Here is a 23,474-nt window from a genome sequence, read left to right as displayed (position 1 = left end):
GGATCGCGTTTCCGGGCGGATGGCGCGCTGACGGACGTGTGGGGCCGGGGTTCCTGGGACTTGAGCGGGACAGGCGTGAGTGACCATGGCCTGGCAGAGCATCCCGGTAGCCCGGCTGGAGGGCGTTTCGCAGGAACAGTTCACGCAGCAGCTCTACCCGCAGGTGAGGCCCTCGGGCAGGCCGAACCGCAGGGAGCCAGGGAATACCTGTCCCTGCCACTCGGGCGGCTCCGAACTGGTTTCTGGAGACCCAGGGTATGGGGAGGAGGCGGCAGGCGGCTGAAGATGGCTTGTTGGCTCTGTGGCCAGGGGAGAGAGCACATGGGGGATGTCGAATGGATCATCTGTCAAGTTTTCCAGAGAGAACAGCGCCACATTTTCGGGGAGCGGGGTGACAGCGGAGCCAGGAGTGCGAGAAATAGCTTGCCTAATAAGCGCTGCTCGCTGCGAAGGGTGGCTCTGGACGGACTCTATTATTTTGTCTTCCTCCGTTACCATGGCAACGAAGGTAGTTGCGTTGGGCTTCTTAAAGTTTAGAGGTTTCGTCGCCCCACTGGTTGCGTGAAAGGCGCGTGTTAGTCTACTCCACTGCCTGGGTTCAGAAGAGCAATTTTTCACTGCATCGAGCCAAAAGGGAAAGCAATGGGAATCCCTCGGGAAACTGACTTCCCCTGGTCTTGGGTTCTAACTAACCTGAATTCCAGTTCAGACGTTGGAACCTCTTATATGTGTAATTCGAACCTCAGTTCCTTAAGAGAATACTCAAGAGGATAATATTAAAGAGAAGTATTTTGACTCGGGGTGCTTTGTAAGGGAATCTAGGCTTCAGAACAGACTAAAGAGTCCAGGGGGTACTTAAAAGAAAAATATAATCCACAAGCTTACAGTTAGTATGCTTATGGTAGAACTCTCCCTCAGCAATTTTACTTGATATTTAGAAGGGTGGTCACAGAGCTACAGTTCTCAGTATGAAAAAAGTCAGGAACGAAGTTTTTTGATTGTTTGCTTGTTTGTTTGTTTGTTTGTTTGTTTTTAGGAGTTAGCAATCTAGAGCGAAGATCTAAACCTTCATTTATTTGTGGGTCTAGTGCTGGATGGGTTGTTGTTGCCCTCCCTACTCCCACCTCAGGATGTGATCGCATAAGATGCTTGCAGGGCAGGATTGTGGAGAAACAATGTATGTGAAAATGCTTTCTAAGATGCATGGCAAAGAGTATTTTGTAACGTAATCTTTACAGACAAGATACATATAATATGTCACAAAGTGGACATACTTAAGTTTCCTAAAGTGGAATATTGCAAACAACACCCTGGCCAGGATGTAATAAAGTAGAAACTAATAAAACTGTGAAACAAGACCTTTCTACTTGGAAACACTAAAGAAAATCGATGAGGGGGCATAGTCCTCAGATTTTTAACATGTTTTAATAATTAACAGTGTGATATAGGTGCATGAATAGATAGACCAGAGAAACAGAATAGAAAGTCTGGAGGTGTACATCTAGAAATAAATTTCCATTCATATGGGCATTTAGTATGTGATGACCATGATGTGTTAAAAATCACTGGGGCAGGGGCGCCTGGGTGGCTCAGTCGGTTAAGTGGCCGACCGGCTCAGGTCATGATCTCGCAGTCCGTGAGTTCAGACCCGCGTCGGGCTCTGTGCTGACAGCTCAGAGCCTGGAGCCTGTTTCAGATTCTGTGTCTCCCTCTCTCTGACCCTCCCCTGTTCATGCTCTGTCTCTCCCTGTCTCAAAAATAAAACGTTAAAAAAAATATTTTAAAAAATCACTGGGGCAAAGGAACTTTTAAATAAGTGATGCGGGGGCAACTAGATAGTCATTTTAAAAAATGATAAAATTAGATTTATATCTGACATCATACACAAGAATAATCAAATCTCTAAATGGATCAGAGACATAAATGTAGAAAAATTAAACAACATGGGTGTTAGAAGAAAACATGGATAAATTCCTCCATAATCTAGGTCAGTGGACAGTCTAACTGTGACTGAAAATTCAGGTGTGGTAACAGATTAAAATTTGAATACATAAAATACAAGCTGGGAAGAAAGTATTTGCAACATGTTTCATAAAAGGGCAGAAAAGGCCATGTATATAAAGAACTTCTAAAAATTAAAGGGGTGGGGTGTGAAAGGCCAAAAATCTGATAAAATGTGAGCAGTTGACCAAAAAAAAATAAAAAATAAAAAATAGCCTCTACACATGAAAAGATGTTCAACTTTACTCATAAGAGAACTTAAAGCTACACTGATACACCATTTCTTATCTATGGCTTTAATAATACTCTTGGTGAGGCTGTGAAGAAACTGGAACTCTCACACTTTATGCCAAGTGGTACAACCCTTGTGGAGAGGAATTTGGCATATCTAACAAAACTATGTGTGTTTACTTTATAACCCAGCAATCCCTCTTTGAGGAGTTTACTTTGGGGATTATTGCAAATAATCTAAAAATACTATGCACAGGAGAGTGATTGGTTAAATTGTTCATTTACATTATGGTGTACAAAGCAGTAAAAAAGAATGAGGGAGATAATCTGAACTGATAGCAGTGATTTCCAGGATATATTTTTAAATTAAAAAAAAAATCAAATTACCCAAAAAACCCCGCAAAATATGCCACTTTTTTTTTTTTTTTGTAAAAAAGAAGAGGAAATAAGGAAGTATATGTGTTTCTGTTCTCTGCCAAACAAACAAACAAAACCAGGAATGATAAGCCAAAAATGAGACTGGTTATCTATAAGGGATGAGTGAGCAGGAAGTGGAAGAATATGGATGGGATGACCTCTTCGCATAGTTTTGACTCTGGGGATCACATTAATGTTTTACATTCTAAAGTAATACTGATAATAAAATTAATGATGAGTAGTGATTAAAAAAACCAAAACTCTAATGTAGAATTTAAAAAAATAACAAGTGAACTTAAGTAAGGGGGAGGGAGATAAGTAACCCAAATCACTTTTGAGCACAGTACTTGGTATGTCTTCAGTCTAAAGACAAAAAGAACTGTAAACAAATACTGAACTCTAGTTAATAGACTTGCTTTTTACAGTGATATGACTTAGCAATCGTGAAAGTATTTATTGTGAATTCTGGGATTATGCAATTGATTAAACATTGAAGATGATAGCAACAAGGTTTCTCACTGTTAACAGAAGAGAGTTACAAATATATAAACAGTGAAGTTTAAAATGAACCTTGTGGTGTAAGATCGGTATTGGGGTTTCAGTGTTGGTGGTATTTGGGTTCGTTCATACATACATCTATTAAGTGCATATGTGTATATAGTGTATATGTATGCTTGGAGAGAGAGAGAAATAGATATAGGTATATACATATGTGGGCTATGTGTGATTATGTGTGTGTCTTTGGGAAAAGGAGAAATGAATATACACAGACTTTCACACATTTCTAGAAGGCCTAGAAGTAATGACACCCCAATAGCAATGAACACACCTAATACCAAGATCATGGTTTCTAAATATGAAATGACTGTAGGGCTGGGACAGAAAAAGTATGAAAGGATTCTGGATTGTGGTTTTTTGCTATAAAGAAAGGATGTGTTCAGGTAAAAATTCACAAGAGCCAGCTTGATTGGATCCTACTGGCCAAATGTGAGATATTTCGAGCATCAAACTAAATCAGTAGATTAAACCAAGTGAATAAAATAAATAAATGGAGATGTTAGAACTCATTTTGACATTAGAATGCTACCTAATGTAGAAGATGATGAAATTTTTTAAAAATCATGATTTTTGCATTCATCATAGTAATACTTGATTCAGGCAGGAATTACCAGTTGCTCAAAATTAACATCACAAATAATAGAGCAAAATATGTGCTACCTGATGTGTTGCACTGAGGAGGACACAGCATTGCTTCTGTGGTACATTTCTTCCAAAAATGTATGACCTGAATCTAACCACGGAGAAACATGAGATAAACTGAAATAGAAGGGCATCCTACAAAATAATTGGCCTGTACTTTTCAAAAATGTCAAGGTAATGGAAGAAAAAGGCTGAGGAACTGTTCCAGATTAAAAGAGACATGGCAACTAAATGCAATGTGGGGTTTCAGAAATAGACAAAAACAAAAACAAAAACAACAACAAAAAAAACTATAAGAGATAATAGGACAATTAGCAAATTGGATATGGATTGTAAAGTAGTAGTATTTTTATCAGTGTTAAATCTAATTTTGATAATTATTCTGTGGCTATGTAAGAAAACATCTTTGTTCTCAGAAACTATACTCAAGTTTTTGGAGATAAAGAAGTGTGATGTCAGCAACTTACCTTGAAGTTAATTTATTTTTAATAATATGTTCCTCTCTATACACATAGTGAACATGAGAGCAAATGGTGAAGTAAATGGGGCAAAATGTTAAATTAACAGTTGGTGAATCAGAGTAAAGAGTATATGGGAGTTCTTTGTAATGTTCTTGCAACTTTTTCACAAGTTTGAAATAGTATCAGAATAAAAAGTTACAAACAATATTGACTGTAAAGTACACATTTTAATTATTTATATTTTTGTCATAAATAGCACTTGTGAAAATGCTGTAAGTAATGTTCAGATTTGTTGTTCCTAGCTAGTGATGGCACTGCTGTTTTGTTTGGTTTGTTTTCCTAATGTTAAATTTTGTTCTAAGTATATTACATTGTTGCTCTTCCTGTTTCAGTTACAGCATGAATTGTCAAAAGGTCTGAGTCTGAGCATCTTAGGATCAAGAATCATTTCTTACTGTTTTTGTCCCTGTATTGCCAAATATAACTCCTCATATATTATTCATTTTCCCTAATTTTTTGTTGTATGTTTTTGCCACTTACAGAGAAAACCTCTAGTGTTGGAAGGAATCGATTTGGGGGCATGTACAAGCAAATGGACAGTGGATTACCTGAGCCAAGTTGGAGGGAAAAAAGAAGTAAAGATTCATGTTGCTGCAGTTGCCCAGATGGACTTCATTAGTAAGAACTTTGTATATAGGTATTTTCTTCTGAGGCTTACTCTGGGATTACAAATAGCTTTGAAACCTCTATAAAATAGTTTTGTATTATTATACGAAGACCATACTGCATTTCATCTTTTGGCTAGTTTGATACAGTCATGGAATAGCTTACTAATTTTTAAATTCTAAATTTACATAATTATATAAAGACATTTTCAAAGACCATTTTTTAAATAGGGTATATGCCTGCTACCTTCTGGAACTCTGGAAGGAACCAGATTTCTATAACTTGAGTTAGATTAACCCCCAAATTGGGTCTGCTGTAGTCATTCAGTGCTTCATTAATTAATTGATCCTACCTCATTAGTAATTGTTATCTAGATTAATGAATTCTAAAGTTTCCCTTCATAACCTAGCTTGATATTTAATGCCCTTATTTTTAAAAGATTTTCTAATTCTTCATTATTAGAAAAGCATAAGCCCATGCTTTCTTTTTTCTGCTCCCTCCAGAAATATAGGTCAGGTAGTTGCTATGTTTTCATCAACTTGGATAACTTAAAAAATCATAATTTTCTTTTTTGACACAATAACCTTAGATACTTTTAATTTCCCTTGTGTTTATCATTTTATGCTTGAGATGTCTTAAAAGTAAGTAAGGTAGTTAAAAGCTGCTGAATGTCCAAACTTCAATGTTTTAAATGCTATAATCTTACAGATTTAATATGCTATTTATTCCCATACGTTTCATTAAAAATGTTTTAAAAAAACAAATTTTTATATTCTGTGCACATGCAGTTTCCAGCAAATTCAGTTGAAAAACCATGTAGTTCACAAAAGACTGATTTTTAAAGAAAGGTGGTTCTCACTGTGCCTTCCAGAGTTTAGAGATGAGTTAAACAGAGCTTCTAATGTCCAGAGCCATTCCTTTCTCATTAGAAATATCCAAGCTCATATAGCAGCTTGCCAAAGTATTTCTTAGTTTTTGAGCCTTTGAATATTCACCATTATAGTTTTGATGTTTAGTAGGCCATGAATTGAATTTAATTGCCATAAGTTTTAATAAGTGCAAGAACTTTTCATTTTTTATTAAACCAGAAAAGTGGAAGAAAGTGCTGGAATGATGAACATTTTTAAGCCAGCAATTAATGATGTTTATTTTCCAGAGAGTCCAAAACCATAACAAATGGGCATTGAAACTTCATCCTGAATTGCTTTGATGTTTTGTCATGTTCCATAAACTTTTCAAAACTTGTTTTGAAGCACATACATTATGTAATAGTTCTTATCCCAGCTTTCTCCAAGCCTTTCACTAGAGCTACTAAAGAGTTGCAAGATTATTTTCTTAGTGCAAGAAAAAAATAGATGCAGTCATTTTTGGCAGTTACCAACCAGGGAGTAGGAAAGAAGGGAGGCATCTAGGTCAAAAGGAGTCTAGAAAGTAAGAAATCCTACACACATGTATCACTGTTACCACTTTAGTTTAAGGTTGCATTTCTGTTTATTAAATACTTGAAAAGCAATACATTCCCAAGTCTTAGCTTTTACTTCTTCCTTCTTGGTGCCTCTCATTGTTCCTCTAGAATCAGGGTAGTATGAGGAGAGTCTTGTGTGGTGAAAGAATATTGTTGGTATTTTTCTGGGCGTTTAAAAAAATAAATAAGTCTGACTCTTACATATGCTTTATTTAACTGCTTCTGTCTATCACGTCATCTAATTCCTGTCATCATCCTGCTCTTACTTATACTTTTATTAATCCTGATCTTGATTTTGCAAAGCAGCCTTTGCAAATGGGGACCAGGACAGTGAAGATTTCTTTTTCTTTTTTAAAATGTTGGTAACTACTTTCATGCTGCTAATGGGTACATTATCATTGTTGTTCACCCTACCATCTGTCCTTTCCTGAGCACTTACTATATATCAGGTGCAGTGCCAAGCATCCTAGATTATATTAGTCATTTAATTTGGAAACTATCTGTGAGGTAGTTTTTGTTGTTTGTTGTTGTTTATGATTATACAGTTGAGAAAACAGAGGCTTAAAAACATTAAGTAACTTACCCAAGATCATATACCTTGAAATAATGAACCAAATCTATACCCAAATTTGCCTGACTCCACAGAACCCATGAGACTAACCCCTCTTTGATACTATCTCCCTTACTGGTCTGTCTACCAGTCCAGACAAATGGAATTTAAATAGCAGGTGTCCTTTTTTTTGAAACATGCATAGGATAGATAAAACCTCTAGACCAAGGAACTTCCTAATTCATACCTCATTTCCCCCTCTCTCAGCTTTGCTTACATAGAAGCTCTGACAGGCACCACTACATGAGGGAAAAGATTGCTGATAGCACCCAAGTTCTGCTTTTCTTCATTTCCTGCATTTTCTCGTGCATTTTCTTAAAACCCTTCTGAGTTTTCCTAGTAAAAAGATAAGCCTGGGCTACTGTGCCAATTACAGGGGTAGCGCTGGACCAGAGAAGCTTCTACATTTTCCCCAAACTCTTCAAAGATGCTTTAGTAGGAATAAGGGTATGTGATGAGGTCAGAGAGGAAAACATTGCATAGGGGGATTCCAAGTAAATTTGTTGATATAATTAGCCAGAAACTGTAGTAGGAAATTGGTCTGAGCAAATGGCAGACTCCTTTCTTCTCTCTTGGCAGTGCTCACTCTTGTACATAATTATCAGCAATGTCCTCAAGTTCAGACTGACATTCATAGCCACAGGACTCACTAGTTCGTAATCTGGCATCAGATTCACTTAGCTTTACAAAAGGATACAAGGCGGGAAACCACATTCTAGCAGTATAGGATCAGTGGGAGTCTTTATTCCAATACAGTAGCCATTTTTTGGCTCACCAAGTGACAGCTTAGTTGTAAGGGAACAAGACTATATTGGTGGGTACAGAAACACCTTAGTTTAATCAAGCCACAGAATCCACAGAAACCAGTGACATGAAATGGCCCCGTGAATTTAGCTTCTAGGTTCCACCAAGGGACAAACTCAGTTACAAGAGTTACACTGCACACAGGGAAGCCAAATCTTTTACTTCTTAACAAATATTTACAGTCCACTCATCAGCCTTTTAGTTCAGACATAGTTTATCAATCAAGGGTCATTTTTACAATAAACAATGTTACCTGATATCACAGCTAACATTCCACATTTATCTTAAATCAGTAAGTTTTTATGAAAACATTGCTAGGAGAAGGTAGGCCCAAGGTCATCTTCTTATAGAGAAGGAGAAAGGGTTTTTGCTAACCCTTTCTCCCCACCTCCTCAGTACACATTTAAGTGGGAAGATATTAGGTAGGAAGAATGAAAAGATTACAACTCTTAATTGGACTTTTGGAGGTTGGAGTGCAGTGGAGGGGTGGAGGAGAGGCTTTTGACCCAGATGCTTTTGAAGACTTCATTGTCTTGATGTTACTGTTGTCATCTTCATGTGGGGGTCAGTACTTTTGATTCTAGAATGTTGAATAGATAGGATGGGACCCAGAGAAATGGTAGCCTTCCAGGGTCAAGAGTAAGACAAAAGGAAACAAACTGCTTGTGTGATGTTCATCTCTGTTTATAAGGGTGGAAGGAGATAGCCATTTAAACAGAAATATTGAAGAAGAATAAAATTTGGTCACTTCACTGAATTCTTCTTGAGGTATTCCTCAGGATCTTAAAAAAATTTTTTTAATGTTTATTTATTTTTGAGAGAGACAGACACAGAATGCAAATGGGTTGGGGCAGAGAGAGAGGGAGGCACAGAATCTGAATCAGGGTGCAGGCTCTGAGCTGTCAGCACAGAGCCCGACATGGGGCTCGAACTCACAAGCTGTGAAATCATGACCTAAGCTGAAGTCAGATGCTCAACTGACTGAGCCACCCAGGCGCCCCACCTCAGGATCTTTAAAATGACAAGAGTGGTGGTGGGGCGCCTGGGTGGCTCAGTCAGTTGAGCATCTGACTTTGGCTTAGGTCATGATCTCATGGATCATGGGTTCAAGCCCCGCGTTGGGTTCTGTACTGACAGCTCGGAGCCTGGAGCCTGCTTTGGATTTTCTCTCTCTCTCTCTCTCTCTCTCTCTCTCTCTGCCCCTCCACCATTCATGCTCTGTCTCTCTCTCCCTCTCAAAAATAAATAAACACTAAAAAAAAATTTTTTTTTAAATGACATAGTAGTGAAGGAGACTGAGAGCAGTGTTATGGGCCTCTGTTTTCTGTGGTAGTGCCTAAAGGCAGGAAGATCAGTGAGAGAGGGAAGGACTTGATCTTCACTGGACCATTCGCTTACTATCTCTTCCAAAGAAGTAGCACTAGTAGTTTGTTCCATTTGTCAGTCACAAGACTTGTTTTGCCATGACACTTGAAAATAAGTAGCAAGTTTGAAAGTTTGTGTATATGGAGAGATAACCAGATACCACAGAAACATTTTTCTAACAGTAACTTGGGATAGGAGGATATTGACATTGGAATGATTCATTTGCACCATAGATTTAAAAACCTTTAATGTTTGAAATCAAAATTTTAGACAATCTAGGTCAAATAAGCACACTGTTAAATGAATTTTGAAAAATTGCACATAATAGATATAATAAAAATTATGGATACTGTAAAACAGAAGATCATACAATTCCAACAAACCTATATATATACCTATAGAATATTACTGGTTGATTTATTATTAAGTCTAAGGCTACTTTTTTGTTTATTTCAGAACTTTACCTTTTGATTTATTAAGTCTAAGGCTTCTTTTGTGTTTATTTCAGAACTTTACCTTTTGATAAGTTGGTTCAAAGGGCAGCTGAAGAAAAGCATGAAGAATTCTTTATTTCAGAGGTAACTGCTTTGAACATTATTTTCTTTAGAAAGCATTAATATCTGTATACTAGGTGGATTTTCTTGTACAAGAACATTAGATATACCAGAGTGGTAGCCTTCTCTGATAGCTGTTTTTAAGGTTTGGTTGTATATGCCATAGATCTAGTTTTGCTATTTATTAGATCTCAAACCTTGGCCATGTTATTTTTCTGTGCCTTGATATACTCATCTATAAAACAGGAACAATAATAGTACCTATTTGATAAAGTTTTTGTGACAGTTAACTAAATAAAATCAATGCCTGACATGTAGAAACTACTCACTAAATGTTAGCTATTAATAATACTTTCTTAGAAAATGCTTTGGTGTGTGGGCACCTAGGTGGCTCAGTCAGTTAAGTCTGACTTCAGCTCAGGTTATGATCTCACGGTTTGTGAGTTCAAGCCCCACATCAGGCTCCATGCTGACAGTGTGGAGCCTGCTTGGGAATCTCTCTCCCCGTCTCTGCCCCTCACCCACTCATGCTCTCTCTCAAAATAAACAAACTAAAAAAAAAAAAAAAAAAATGCTTTAAGAAAATGCTTTGGTCTGATATGCAAAGTTCAAATGCTAAAAGAGAACTTTATTTTCGTATCTTATTGACTGTTAGACTGTTTCTATATTTTATTATTGTTAGTTATTATCAATGTGATTGCTGTTGTATTTGCTGTAACATTTGTTCAGGATTAAATGCAGAAGAATTCTACTTATTTACATTATAATCCAGTTTTAAATAATTCAATTTAAATATCTTGAGATAAGACATTGCGGCTTATATAGAAATACATTTTTAACAAATTCACTGTTATCTCAAAAGCACATTTTAAAAATAAACTGCTTGTTAAGTTTTGAATAAAGCTGTTGTCTGCATTTGAGCCAGCTGGGCTGGTGGCCAGTTTGGTTGTGATGGGTGCTGCCTGTTCACAGTTGTTTCAGCAGGTAGTGGTTACACTAGATTATCACCAGGATCCCTCCACACTCTGCAGGGCTGTGATTCTATGATATGATTAGTTGTCTACTAAAACTGAATCCATTAGCTTTACCTGAACTAACAGTATATATTCATCTTATTTACAACTTTCCATAATTTTTAGACATAAATCCATAATTTTTAGGTGTAAGATGAATGTAGACTATCAACTCAGTCCTCCAGGAAGCAGGTGCACAGATGGGCTTAGGAGTGCAAAAAAGTTTATTGGGGAGTAATACTTCTGAAAAGAAAGGGGAGGGTTAGGTGGGGGAAGACAGCATCTCTGCCAGCTCAAGGTGGAACTCCTCAGCAAAGACTGCCTGTTAGAGGAGTCCTGTGTGGGTGGGTGACAGTGTCTAGTCCTTTTCCATCTTGCTCAGTCAGTGGTTGGGGCTACCCCAACAAGAGCGTGACCTTGAAAGGCTGAATTTATTTTTTTCAATCCTGAAATATTAGAACGGACAGAAAACTTAGAATTCCGAAAACCATACTTTGAAACCTATTTACCCAGTAAGAAATTTATAGAAATTATATAAGGCTAGTTAAAAACATAAAAACACTGGATCTGAGGGGCGCCTGGGTGGCTCAGTCGGTTGGGTGGCCAACTTCGGCTCAGGTTATGATCTCACAGTCCGCGAGTTTGGGCCCCGCGGCGGGCTCTGTACTGACAGCTTGAAGCCTGGAGCCTGCTTTGGATTCTGCGTCTCCCTCTCTCTCTGCTCCTCCCCCATTCGCACCCTGTCTCTCTCTATCTTTCAAAAATTAATAAATGTTAAAAAAAAAAAATTGAAAACACTGGATCTGAGAGCTGAGTTAAATTTTTGGTCCTAGATTTATAATATGTTGTTAAGATAATGTAGATTTTGAATTTTGTGTTATGATGGTAAGGTGTAGGTATAAAAGAGGCAGAATGCCTGAGTTGGATTGCCCCTGTACTTGACCCAGTATCTCAGTTCTTTAATTTTTAGAGGAAATGCAAGCAACAGTAGTGTTTTATAATTCAAACACTTCTCTACTCTAGCTACTCAGTGAAGGGTAGTTGACAGTTTTTTAAAGTATCAACATAAATTTACTACTCTGATGTGACATATTTCTAATTCATACATGAGCTGACTCTAAAGGATTTGGCTTGAGAATTTATATGATCAGTTATAAGGCTTACCTTGATAAAATGCAGTGTTCCGGATTTTTAAAATATTTATTACTGAAAATATAAATTGTTATATTTATCTCCTATTCTACATTTGCATTACATGAAGAAGTTTGTTGTTAGCTTCCACAATACCTTGAGATCATGTGTGTTATACAAATGAGAATTCTTTTCAGTCTTATAAACTGTTAAGAGTCTAAGTAATTTAGAGCATAAAATCTAAACTAAGCATTGTAGGGACGCCTGGGTGGCTCAATCAGTTAAGCTTCCAGTTTCGGCTTAGGTCATGATCTTGTGGTCTGTGAGTTTGAGCCCTGTGTGGGTCTCTGCGCTGAGCACTCAGAGCCTGGAGCCTGCTTTGGATTCTGTGTCTCCCTCTCTCTCTGCCCCTTTCCTGCTCGTGCTCTATCTCTCTTTCTCAAAAATAAATAAACATTAAAAAACAAATTAAGCATTGTGTTTTAGACATAGTAGGTATGTGTTGCCTTTCAAATTTATTTCATATAACATTTTGTGGATCTAGTCCTTCTAATAAGCGGCCTATAAAGCTATTTCTTCATATGGCCACCAGAGAGCATTAGTAGAAAGGGTAAGAAAACAGAACTGTTTCGAAAACAACTTAACTGGGTTAGATTTTAAGACTCATTTCCTTCTGTCTTTACTTTCTAGTATTTTTAAGTGAATATTTATGTTATTTTTCTTTGCAATATTTAAGGATGAGAAGTACTACTTACGGTCACTTGGGGAAGACCCTAGAAAGGTAAGAATTCTGAATGTAAAACAAATGCTTAAAACCTAAATGGATATATATATTTTAACTGGCACTGTAGTTTTATACTTAGTGCCTGACACATGACTTGTTTCATCTTTTTCCATTCTTTTCTCAATGATTTGTGCCCTTGAATAAGATAAAATTATTAAAAGTTGGTTACTTAGTTCTTAAGCCGGACCATAGTATCTTAGTGTTTAAAGTCATCTACTCTAATCTCTGTATAATTAAGAAATCCTTTCAACAATATATTTTACAGATGGCCATTCAACTAATAAAATATAATCTAAGATAATTATAAACATTCTGAATAATTCATTGTATTATATAAGTTTTGACATGTATTCAGAGTCAAATTAATATGGCTGCCTAAAATGATCAATTAAGGGGTGCTTGGGTGGCTCAATCGGTTAAGCATCCAACTTAAGCTTAAGTCATGATCTCATAGTTCATGGGTTCGAGCCCCACATCGGGCTCTGTGCTGACAGCTCAGAAGCCTGGAGCCTGCTTCAGATCCTGTGTCTTCCTCTCTCTCTCTGTCCTTCCCCTGCTTATGCTCGCTCTCGCTCACTCTCTCTCAAAAATAAACATTAAAAAAATTAAAAAATAAAACGATCAAGTAAGATTCTGGTTTTTCCTTTTATTTCCCATTTCATTCTTTACTTTCTTTTAGTTTCCTCCCTTAGTAAAACCCACAGGTTTTACATAGTTGATAATGTTCAAATTGTTGACTCATAGATTTTAAATACTTAATATTGGAGTAGATGGCAATTGTATGATTGTTGTTTAAATAGGAAGAACCTCTCTATTAATTAAGCATATAAAGCTTAACAGTACTGATATTGTTGAATCTGCAGTCTTGTTACATAGTCTGTTATTACTTCATTTGAAAGAGCATGTGTTGGCTGTGGTCACCTACTAGTATTTTAAAGCAATGAACAGACTTTTGCCCCATTCCTCCTTGATATCTTGGGCTCTGGTGGCAGACTGAAGTAAAACAAGCATTACACCAATATTGCATTTATTATTAAAATTTTTTACCATGTTTCTCTCAATGCAGGATGTTGCAGATATCAGAAAGCAGTTTCCTTTACTGGAAGGAGATATTAAGTTTCCAAAATTTTTCAAAGAGGAGCAGTTCTTTTCCAGTGTTTTTCGAATTAGCTCACCAGGATTACAACTTTGGACCCACTATGATGTATGCTACGTAAATGAGAAATCTGAAGCTATAGTCAATCTTTCGCATTTATAGATATAACATTTACAGTTTTAACGTTCTGTAGACTACCCTAAAGATCTTGGAGATATAATTTGCTGAAACATGAGCTTTGAAAACAGGTGCTCTGCAAGTTGGTGCCTAGTTTCTCATATTTGCATTTCTCTGTGGTCTTGTTATATTGTCTGTATGTAAGTTTTGTGCAGTTTTTGTGTGTGTGTGTGTGAAAAATGGCCAGCAGATGAGGGGGGAAAGTTGCACAAATGGCAAAAGTCATAAGGTTATGATATGAGGATGTGAAGATGACACATGTGACTAGGTGGAACTATTTTTCAAGAGAAAGGCAGAAGTTTGTGGAGAGCCATTTCCAGTTGTAAGAATTTGGGGATATCTGAAGATCTTAGATTATATATCCCTTGAGAATGTGAAATGTCAACTGTATTGGTTGAGTAGCAAGATGTATAGAATATTGTCCCTGATCATATCATGGTATTATAATTTTGCTTGCTTAAATATATGCATATAAATATTTTAAACACATTAATCCTACACATTAAAAGTGTAGGATTGTGTATGGTTTGTTGTTGGGTGGAGAAATTTAGGAAGCTAAAGCAATACCTAATAAGTTTCTAAACATAAAATAATTTTGGGGGTGCCTGGGTGGCTCAGTTGGTTAAGCGTCTGACTCTTGGTTTCGGCTCAGGTCATGATCTCATGGTTCGTGGGTTCTGGCCCCATGTCGGGCTCTGCGCTGGCACTGCGGAGCCTACTTGGAATTCTCTCTCCTCTCTCTCTGTCCCTCCCTCTGCTCTCACTCATGTGTCCACTTTCTCTCTTTCTCTCTCAGAATAAATAAACTTTAAAAATAAATAAGGATAAAATAATTTTTTTTAAGTTCTAAATCAAGCTATATTGTTTTATAAATGTATTATAATTCAGCTGAGGATCTCTTGGGAGGATTGTAACATAATAACTCTAATTAAATGAGGTAGACAAATTCTTAGCTTAGTTTTTAAATGTTTTACATAAATGATATGGTGAGAATATGATATGGTAACTGAAATATATTTTTAATTGTATTATGTGACTATTTTAAATTTTAACTAGTATCACTTTTAGCTGGATTTATAATGAAATTTGATAAATCTTTTCCTAAATTAAAAATAAGTCAAAGGAGTGCTTGTTATATAGTTAAGGTTTACATAAGAAAAGGGTTAGTGAAAGGAGAAATGCTTAGGTAGAAGCAAAATGTAAATAATTATGAATATATCTTGCTTAGTATATATTTTAATTCCTTGGCTAAGAATTATGTATCTCCACCTTTTAACATTTTCCACAATGTGTACCAACAAAGTATATCCTTGCATATGCAGAAATCAAGATTACTCCATTAGTAAGTACATAAAGAACATTTGCCAAGTTGTAGTCCGGTAGAAATAATTTGGAAATCAGGATGCCTGTAACTAAATTATGGTTGGCTATATAAGAGTTTAGTAGTGGTTGATTACAGCAATACTTTGTGTTTTTCCAGCACCTAATTTTTCTAAGTGCTTTCAATCTGTTGTCCAATGTTCATTGCATAGCATCCCTTGACAAATAAGTAAAATAAGTACTAACCAAGGGGAGCCTCAAATAGATGTAACTACCTTCTCTGTCAGAATACTGGGGCAAGGGCAAATAGTCCTCAGATTTCCTAATAGCTTGCCAGTCCTTACCATTTTAAGGCAATGCCGCTGGAATACCTCTAATAAAGGCACAGTTGTATTTAGAATACAAATGTTTTCTTTGTTAGATTAGGATATTACTGTAAGAGTTTTAGATAATGTGAGGTAAGTCTTACTAAAGGATAGGGTTTACATTTAACTGTTTGGAATACCACTGGTTCTATTTATTTGAATTTTAGATATTGCTTATCCATAAGTTCTTATTGGCCTTCAGGTAATGGATAACTTCTTGATACAAGTGACAGGAAAAAAACGTGTTGTACTATTCAGTCCTCGAGATGCCCAGTATCTATATTTATCAGGTACTTTTTTTTTAAGTTTATATTTCTAAGGTCTGGTCTATTCAGTTTCTCTTTTTAAGAATTCTATTTTCATAGAAAAATATCTTAGGGCTTCTTCCTAATTATGATGTATTTGTGTTCACTGTGCATGTGTATATAGGTAATAGGCTGTGTGAACAATGTAATTTTCAAATTTTCTTAATGATATTACATGGATGTCCATGGTCATAAAGGGTGGGTCACTGAAAACTGGCTTAGGTTTCAGAATAGTAATTGTTCTCACAGTGTGGATAAAATAAATAATTGTACAGAAAAGAATACACTTTCAAGTTTATATTTGCGATTACCTTTTAAGAAATGCTAACTTTGCTTAATCTTATTATCCTTTTTTGCAACTTTTCAGGTACTAAATCAGAAGTACTGAATATAGATAATCCAGACTTAGCTAAATATCCACTGTTTTGCAAGGCTAGAAGGTATGAATGTTCCCTTAAAGCTGGAGATGTATTATTCATTCCTGGTAAGATTTCTAGACCTCATTAATTTGCTTTTTATAAACTCTGTACTCTGTCACTCATCCATTATATGATATTTTTTTTAGTACAAAAGTATATTTATTATATGCTCTGTCCTATACAAGTTGATTTTTATATACAACTGTGTATGTGTGTTTAAAGTATGCTTAAGCAAATTCTTATAAAATTAAGAATCTTGTTTTTCAAAGGCAACCTATAAATATATTATTAATATAATACTCTTAATTATTTAATGACATCAAGCAATAGATTTATATCTGGGAAAAGATTAGTTTGTTCTTTTTAATCACTTCATTTCTAAAATATTTATATATTTTAGAATTATGTCACTTAAGCATTTACAAAGAAATGATAAATATATTTCAAAGCCAAAGGAGATTAGAAATTTTATTAAGTATCAAATTATTATAATCTTAACACCTATGATGTCTTTTTTGTGCATTATATTCTAAGGTCTGAATTAGTGTCGCTTAATTTCTTTGTACAATAAATAGGCATTAGTTGTTGTAGTTAGTGATGTAATTAATATCTGTAATTATTATTCAAAAGTGAATACCTGAAGATAAAAAAATCATGATTAAGATTAAAGGAGTCCATTAACAAATTCTGTTTATATAGTCCTATTTCCCATATTTAATATATTTTTAATCATTAATACCTCTTTTTCAGGGACAGAATTAAGTAAAAAAGTATTAGTAAAAATATGATGAGGGGTGTCTGGGTGGCTCAGTTGGTTAAGCGTCCAACTTCAGCTCAGGCCATGATCTCACAGTTCCTGAGTTTGAGCCCCGCATCTAGCTCTGTGCTGACAGTTCAGAGCCTGGAGCCTGCTTCAGATTCTGTCTCCCTCTCTCTGCCTACCCCCCACTCATATTCTGTCCTTCTCTCTCTCTCTCTCTCTCTCTCTCGCTCTCAAAAATAAACATTAAAAAAAATTTTTTTTAATATGATGATTTCATTTGGGGCTACATTATACACTGCTTGAGGATAAGTAACCATGTTTTGGTAATTTTTGTATTCTTCAAGGGGCCTGTTACCACGTCCTTAACATAATACTGATTTGATACATTGACTTATTTATTCTTATGTTCTCTGTAAACAACCAGCATACTAGTCTTTAAATCTATTGCCATTATTTAAATCTTGGGGTTTTATATCTTTAGACAATGGTTAGGAGCTATGCAGTTTTCCCTTATTCTATATACAAGTTAAAAAAAAAAAAAAGCCAGAAATACTGAACATTTGCATATATTTTGAAATAAAAGCAAAACCCCCATCTTTGCATTCAAATTTAACAGAATGGTTAGCTTTTTTTTCCTGTTATACTGAATAAGGCAAAAAGATTCTTAAAGAATAATTAAGATTAAATCCATGTTTGAAACTAGTTTTGCAAATCAAAATATTTTAAGCTTTGTTTTTCCTAGAGCACTCTTAGAATGAGTTTGTTTGTAAAATTTAGCATCTTGTAAATCTTACTTTCTCCCATTCACAAGATTAAACATTTTTTGATGTGACTAGTATTTCATCTTTATTATACTGTGATGTTGCTTTCATATTCCTATAGCACCTGTAAGTTTGAAAATGTTTAGACTCAATGGAAAACAAAGAAATGTTCTAGAGGAAGTGAAAAATTAATTAGCTATATCATTTGACAAAGTTTACTCATCATCTCCACCACCAGATATGTGCTTTAGTTTTATATATTGTAAAGGAGCTGAAAGAAATATAAGAAAATTATAATTAATTTAATTAGAAATATGAAACTAAGGAGGCTACAATGAATGCAAATTTAAGCAAGTTAGAAAACCAAATATGCAGCTTGAATAGGAAGTCTTTGAGAACAAAAGTACTGTGCTGAGGCAGAAAAGGTCAAAGATACTCCTCAAATAATTGAAATGTTCTGTGTACAAAAAATAAACACTTTTGATGTGGTTGTAGGACTCAGGAAGTGTAAACAAGTAACACAAAACATAGCCCCAAATTACAGAACTACAAAACAAATACAACTTTATTATGTCTTTCAAGTTAAAAGGGAAAATTGCTATTTCCAAAGGTTTTAAACGTAGGGTTGTGTTATTGACACTTTAAATTGGTTGGCAGTTCATAAAAGTTAAAATGATTCTGTTAAAAGCTGGGAGTGTGCTAACGAAGGCATCTAGTTACAAGAATTTCTTACATTGGCTATATGCAATTTGTGATATTTCACTGACATTTTGGTGTTTTTTTTTTTTTTTACTCTAGGTTTTATTTTTAACTTGGTTGTTTTTTTTTTTTTTTAACTTTCTCTAGCTTTATGGTTCCATAACGTAATCTCTGAAGAGTTTGGAGTGGGAGTGAATGTTTTTTGGAAGCACCTTCCGTCTGAATGCTATGATAAAACGGATACCTATGGAAACAAAGACCCTACGGCAGCATCAAGAGCTGCACAAATTCTGGACAGAGCTTTAAAAACACTGTCTGAATTACCAGAGGAATACAGGGACTTCTATGCACGGCGAATGGTCTTACACATTCAAGATAAAGCCTATAGTAAAAACTTTGAGTAAATAATGAAGTGAATGCAATGAATATAAACTTTGCAATACAGTTCAACTCAAATATTAGAAAAGTATAACATATAAAATATTTTTTAAAGATTCTTTGTTAAAATAGGAAAGATAAATCAATCTCAGACTTATAGATTAAATATGAATTTGTATTTATATGGTTTCTATTTAATACAGTAGGTTGAAAGAATGTTGTACTGGGTGGGACCACTCTAGCTTTCAGATGCAAATAATTAAAAATCCAACTTAAAATGACTTAATAAAATAGATTGGTTGGCTCAATCGGTTAAATGGCTCAGGTCATGATCTGTTTGTGGGATCGAGCCCCGTATCAGGCTCCATGCTGACCTTGGCGAGCCTGCTTGGAATACTCTGTCCCTCTCTGTTCTTCTCCCCCGCTTGTGCTCTCTCTGTTCTTCTCCCCTGTTTGTGTGCTGTCTCCCTCTCAAACTTAAAAAAAATAAAATGACTTAATAAAATATACTGAATCATTATACATGAAGTCAACTGATAAACGGGCTTCAGTATTTCTGATCCAGTGATTCAGTGGTGTCACCAAGAACCTCTAGGTTTGTTTCTCCCATTTTCAAATGCAGCATTGGCATCATCCTAAGGCTGGCTACCCTCGTGGTCATGGGATGATTGCCAATAGCAGTTGGAGCCATGTGCTTCTTCATTTACATGCAGTGGAGAAGTCAGGCTGGATTCCAAAGGCCTTCTCTTAATATGCAAAAGCTTTCCCAGGGTCTCATTGATCTAAAGTGGCTTAGACCTGTCTACCACTGAGCCAGTCACTGGGAAATGGTATGGAATAACCCTTAGAACAACTGGGTCTCCTGGAGCTTATAAGTAGAATCCTCTTCCTCTGAGGTACATGAGGTATACATGCGGACAGCATGGATAATTTTTAAAATTAGGATTCAGGTTAGGAAAAGAAGATGAGCAACCAACGATGTCTACTACATTTTTCCTTTGAGCTTTTTAAAACATACAGTTGTCTAGGCACCAACTTTGTAGACTTTATTCGGTATGTTTAGGGTTTGGTATAGTATCTGTATCTGGTAGACCTCATAGGTTGTTTTGATGTATAATCAGGATTGAGAACAACTGGATTAAATGATAGTAATTTGGATTATTGGTTTTGTGATTTGTCCAAAAAGTTTAATCTGATCCTGGGGTTTTTGGCACTCAATATAAGTCAGATCTGCCCCTTTTTTCAGTTATTCAACGTCAGAAAATGTTAAAATCTGTTTTAATTTATACTTACAGCTAAATCTCAGCCCAATTAGTTTTCCCCACTAAATGCTTTTCCACCTCTTTTTAAAGAGAAAAATTCTTTTTTTAAGAACAAATACAGGAGAGATCCCAATAATGTTGTCATCATTGAAGACAATGAGCCATTGTATGTGGATCTGTGCCATTCTTTGTAATTATATTGCAATTTCATTGAAGAAAGACCAGATATATTTACTGAACACAAATGTGTTCATCTAAAGCAATCTGAGTGCATCAAGTTGGTGCGTTTTAATTATGGACAAAATAATTTTCTGTTAAAGTAATTCGTCTGTTCATATCCTGTGTTTGGAGTTTGATTAATTTCAGGTATAAAAAACATTACGATAAATAACGGAAAAGTATATAAAAAAATCATTCTGAACTCCCTAGGTTCCTTTGGGAAGAGATATTGAAGTTACTCAGGTCAACAAAAGTAAAAAGACGGTCTGTTAGAAAAGCAATTGTCACATTAGCCTGATTTAATTACTAGTTGTTGTGTTTTTTTTTTTTTTAATTATCTCTAGTTCTTAGATTAAGCAAAGAAATTCTTTAATGATTCCTTTTCCTTTGGGAAGAAAAAAAAAACCTCTGTTAGTTTGAACAGTATTTATGCTCAGCTCTTTAATAAACCTCCTGGGTTTTGCCTCTTTAAAAAAAACAACAACACAAAGAGAATCAGTGCAAAGTATATATCCAGAGTCATGTAGAAAACTTGGAAGTAAAACAGATTATAATCTTCCCAATGAATATTCATTTTAATTGTTTATTTGGGAAGCACACTGCATGACCTTAGGCAAGTTAAATAATTTTTTTTTTTTTAATTTTTTTTTTTTTTCAACGTTTATTTATTTTTGGGACAGAGAGAGACAGAGCATGAACGGGGGAGGGGCAGAGAGAGAGGGAGACACAGAATCGGAAACAGGCTCCAGGCTCCGAGCCATCAGCCCAGAGCCTGACGCGGGGCTCGAACTCACGGACCGCGAGATCGTGACCTGGCTGAAGTCGGACGCTCAACCGACTGCGCCACCCAGGCGCCCCGGCAAGTTAAATAATTTAATCTTTCTGAAGCTTATTTTCCTCATCTTTAAACTTGTACTTTATAGGGTTGCTACAAAATTACAGAGATGATTCCAGGGCAGGGACAGTGATGGCTGGTGCTAGCTTTGAGATTTGGGGTGGCTCTTGTGGCAGTATTAAATTATAATGCCTACAAAACTAGAAGTGAACCCTTAGGGAAATTTTTAAATGATTTCCTTGGTCATATTTTTTAATGTTAGAGTCTTAATTTTGCATTTATCTTTTTTGCTGACCTGATTGAGACCAAATGAGATATTTTTAATATATAACATATTAAACAGTATGTGTTAGCTGCAACGTCTCAGGAATTCCAAATCTTAGAACTTTATTGCTGAAAGGGATCTTAGAAATCATTTTATCAATCCACATTGCCTAAGTGATTGTCCAGGCTTGTGACAGAAACTGGAATTACAGCTGTGGTGACCAGGTCAGTAATTCTCCACGCTTTCTCCCTTAGGTGCAGCACATCTCTTGTTATTCTTTGACTACAGTTTGGGGGCTTGACCTGATACACAAAGGAATTTTTCTTCTCTGTCAGCAAAACTTGTCACTTTACCACTCACTGTACCACAACAGACAAGGGATACAAAGTAAGACTAACAAGTAAACAACAGAGTGTAAGAGAAAATGGAATACTATGCAGTCAAACAATGAGACAGAGGTATTGTAGTACTGGCAAGAAAGTTTTCAAGGTAATTAAATGAGTAATTAAATGAGAAAAAGGTTGGAAACTATGGATATAGTATACTGCCGTTTGTGTAAAACAAAGGTTTGCTGTAAGTAAACATTTATATTTGTATATGTACAGAATTATCTCTGCTAGAATATACAAGAAACCAGTGATAGTGATTGCCTTTGGGAAGAAGTTAGACAATTTAGGTGGGCAGACTGGAATCTGCAGTTGTATATTTTGACTTTTTTTTTTGGGGCCCCTCTATCATTCTTTCAAAACAACTTTTTTAAATACATGTGTTAGACTGTATTAGTTTTTCATGAACACTAACAGTATTTGTCTTGGCACATAATTACATTGGAATTCTACTTATTCAGTAATTGATTTAAAACTTGTCACTTACAGTTTTAAAAAGGGAAATAAATTCAACAAGGCTTATTTTGTATCTTTCCACCCTTTTGAAGAGCGGCTATGGGAACATTTGGAAAGAATCTTGGTAAGGAGGCTTTTCTCTCACCTATCTGAAGTTGCCAACAGACATCTAAGCTGAACCTGAGAAGTTGAAGGAAAGCAAAATGCAGGAAGCTGGAGTGCAGGTATGCGTGGGGTCAGAGCTGTGCTGCTGGGACTCCTTCCTCCAGGGCTGAGACCAGACGTGGTGAGGAGCCAGTTGACCGGCAGTCACTCACACATCCCTGCTGTTACCTCAGTCTTGTTGCAAGCACACATGCTGAGTGTTTGGTGTTTTAAGTACCCCTAAGTTGTATTCTATTTTTAAAGCTCCATTAAATGGGATCCTAAAATGACCACCCTAAGCAACTGCCCGTCTCTACCAATAAGAGCTACTAGACCAACCTGAACTTACAGATGAGGTCTACCTATGTGTCGATCGTATCCTCTGAGGCCCTTAAATGAAGTATAACAAAATAGCTCTTTTAAAAATACTACCTTTTGTTTCATATTTTCACTTTGAAGCCTTAGTCTATTACACATTTCCATACTCAAATGCTTGAGACTGGTTTGTCCGAGCCTAGATCTTTCTTGCCTGGGTGGGTGCTTATATATATCATTACATGGGTGAAATGAAAAGCAGATCACACCATATTTTAACTAAGACTCTTAAGGAGAGCACAAGAAATACATATACCTGAAATTATTAGCACATGAAAGGAAAAACCTACTTACTTGAGAGAGTTTTTCTTCCACAAGAAATTCAGCAAAAGAAATGGAAATAAAGCAAATTTTTGTGGGGCAACTTAAAGGAGAGAAGAAATGTATTTTTACAGGAAAGACTCAAAGTTGCTCATATGAAAAGACATGGAAGGTTAATGAAGACATATACAAACCTAAACTAGCAAAGTGGATAGAAATAGCTTCCTTCCAAGTAACAATCTGAAATTTTAACAAATCTATTAACATAAAGCACATCCAAACAGAC

General features: G+C 35.8%; 1 protein-coding gene across 1 annotated transcript; it reads left to right on the top strand.

Moving 5' to 3' along the window:
- Positions 1-49: 49 nt before the first annotated feature.
- On the top strand, positions 50-20,143 carry TYW5 (tRNA-yW synthesizing protein 5). The gene is made up of 8 exons (XM_045480644.1): positions 50-163; positions 4,853-5,007; positions 9,729-9,798; positions 12,655-12,699; positions 13,769-13,906; positions 15,863-15,950; positions 16,333-16,449; positions 18,755-20,143. The coding sequence occupies exons 1-8, from the start codon at positions 86-88 to the stop codon at positions 19,009-19,011; spliced, it is 948 nt and encodes a 315-aa protein (XP_045336600.1). The 5' UTR covers positions 50-85; the 3' UTR covers positions 19,012-20,143.
- Positions 20,144-23,474: the final 3,331 nt, after the last annotated feature.

This window comes from Leopardus geoffroyi, chromosome C1, assembly GCF_018350155.1.
Source record: "Leopardus geoffroyi isolate Oge1 chromosome C1, O.geoffroyi_Oge1_pat1.0, whole genome shotgun sequence".
Taxonomy (NCBI): Eukaryota; Metazoa; Chordata; class Mammalia; order Carnivora; family Felidae; genus Leopardus; species Leopardus geoffroyi.
Note: the sequence above shows the minus strand (reverse complement) of the source record. Positions and strands in the feature narration are given on the sequence as shown.

What these genes read in the sequence shown, in the direction of transcription:
- TYW5 (XM_045480644.1), top strand. Translation starts at nt 86, where the DNA reads ATGGCCTGGCAGAGCATCCCGGTAGCCCGGCTGGAGGGCGTTTCGCAG. An exon ending in AACTTTGGACCCACTATGAT is followed by an intron (nt 13,907 to 15,862) that starts GTATGCTACGTA and finishes ATTGGCCTTCAG; the next exon opens with GTAATGGATAACTTCTTGAT. An exon ending in AGATGTATTATTCATTCCTG is followed by an intron (nt 16,450 to 18,754) that starts GTAAGATTTCTA and finishes AACTTTCTCTAG; the next exon opens with CTTTATGGTTCCATAACGTA.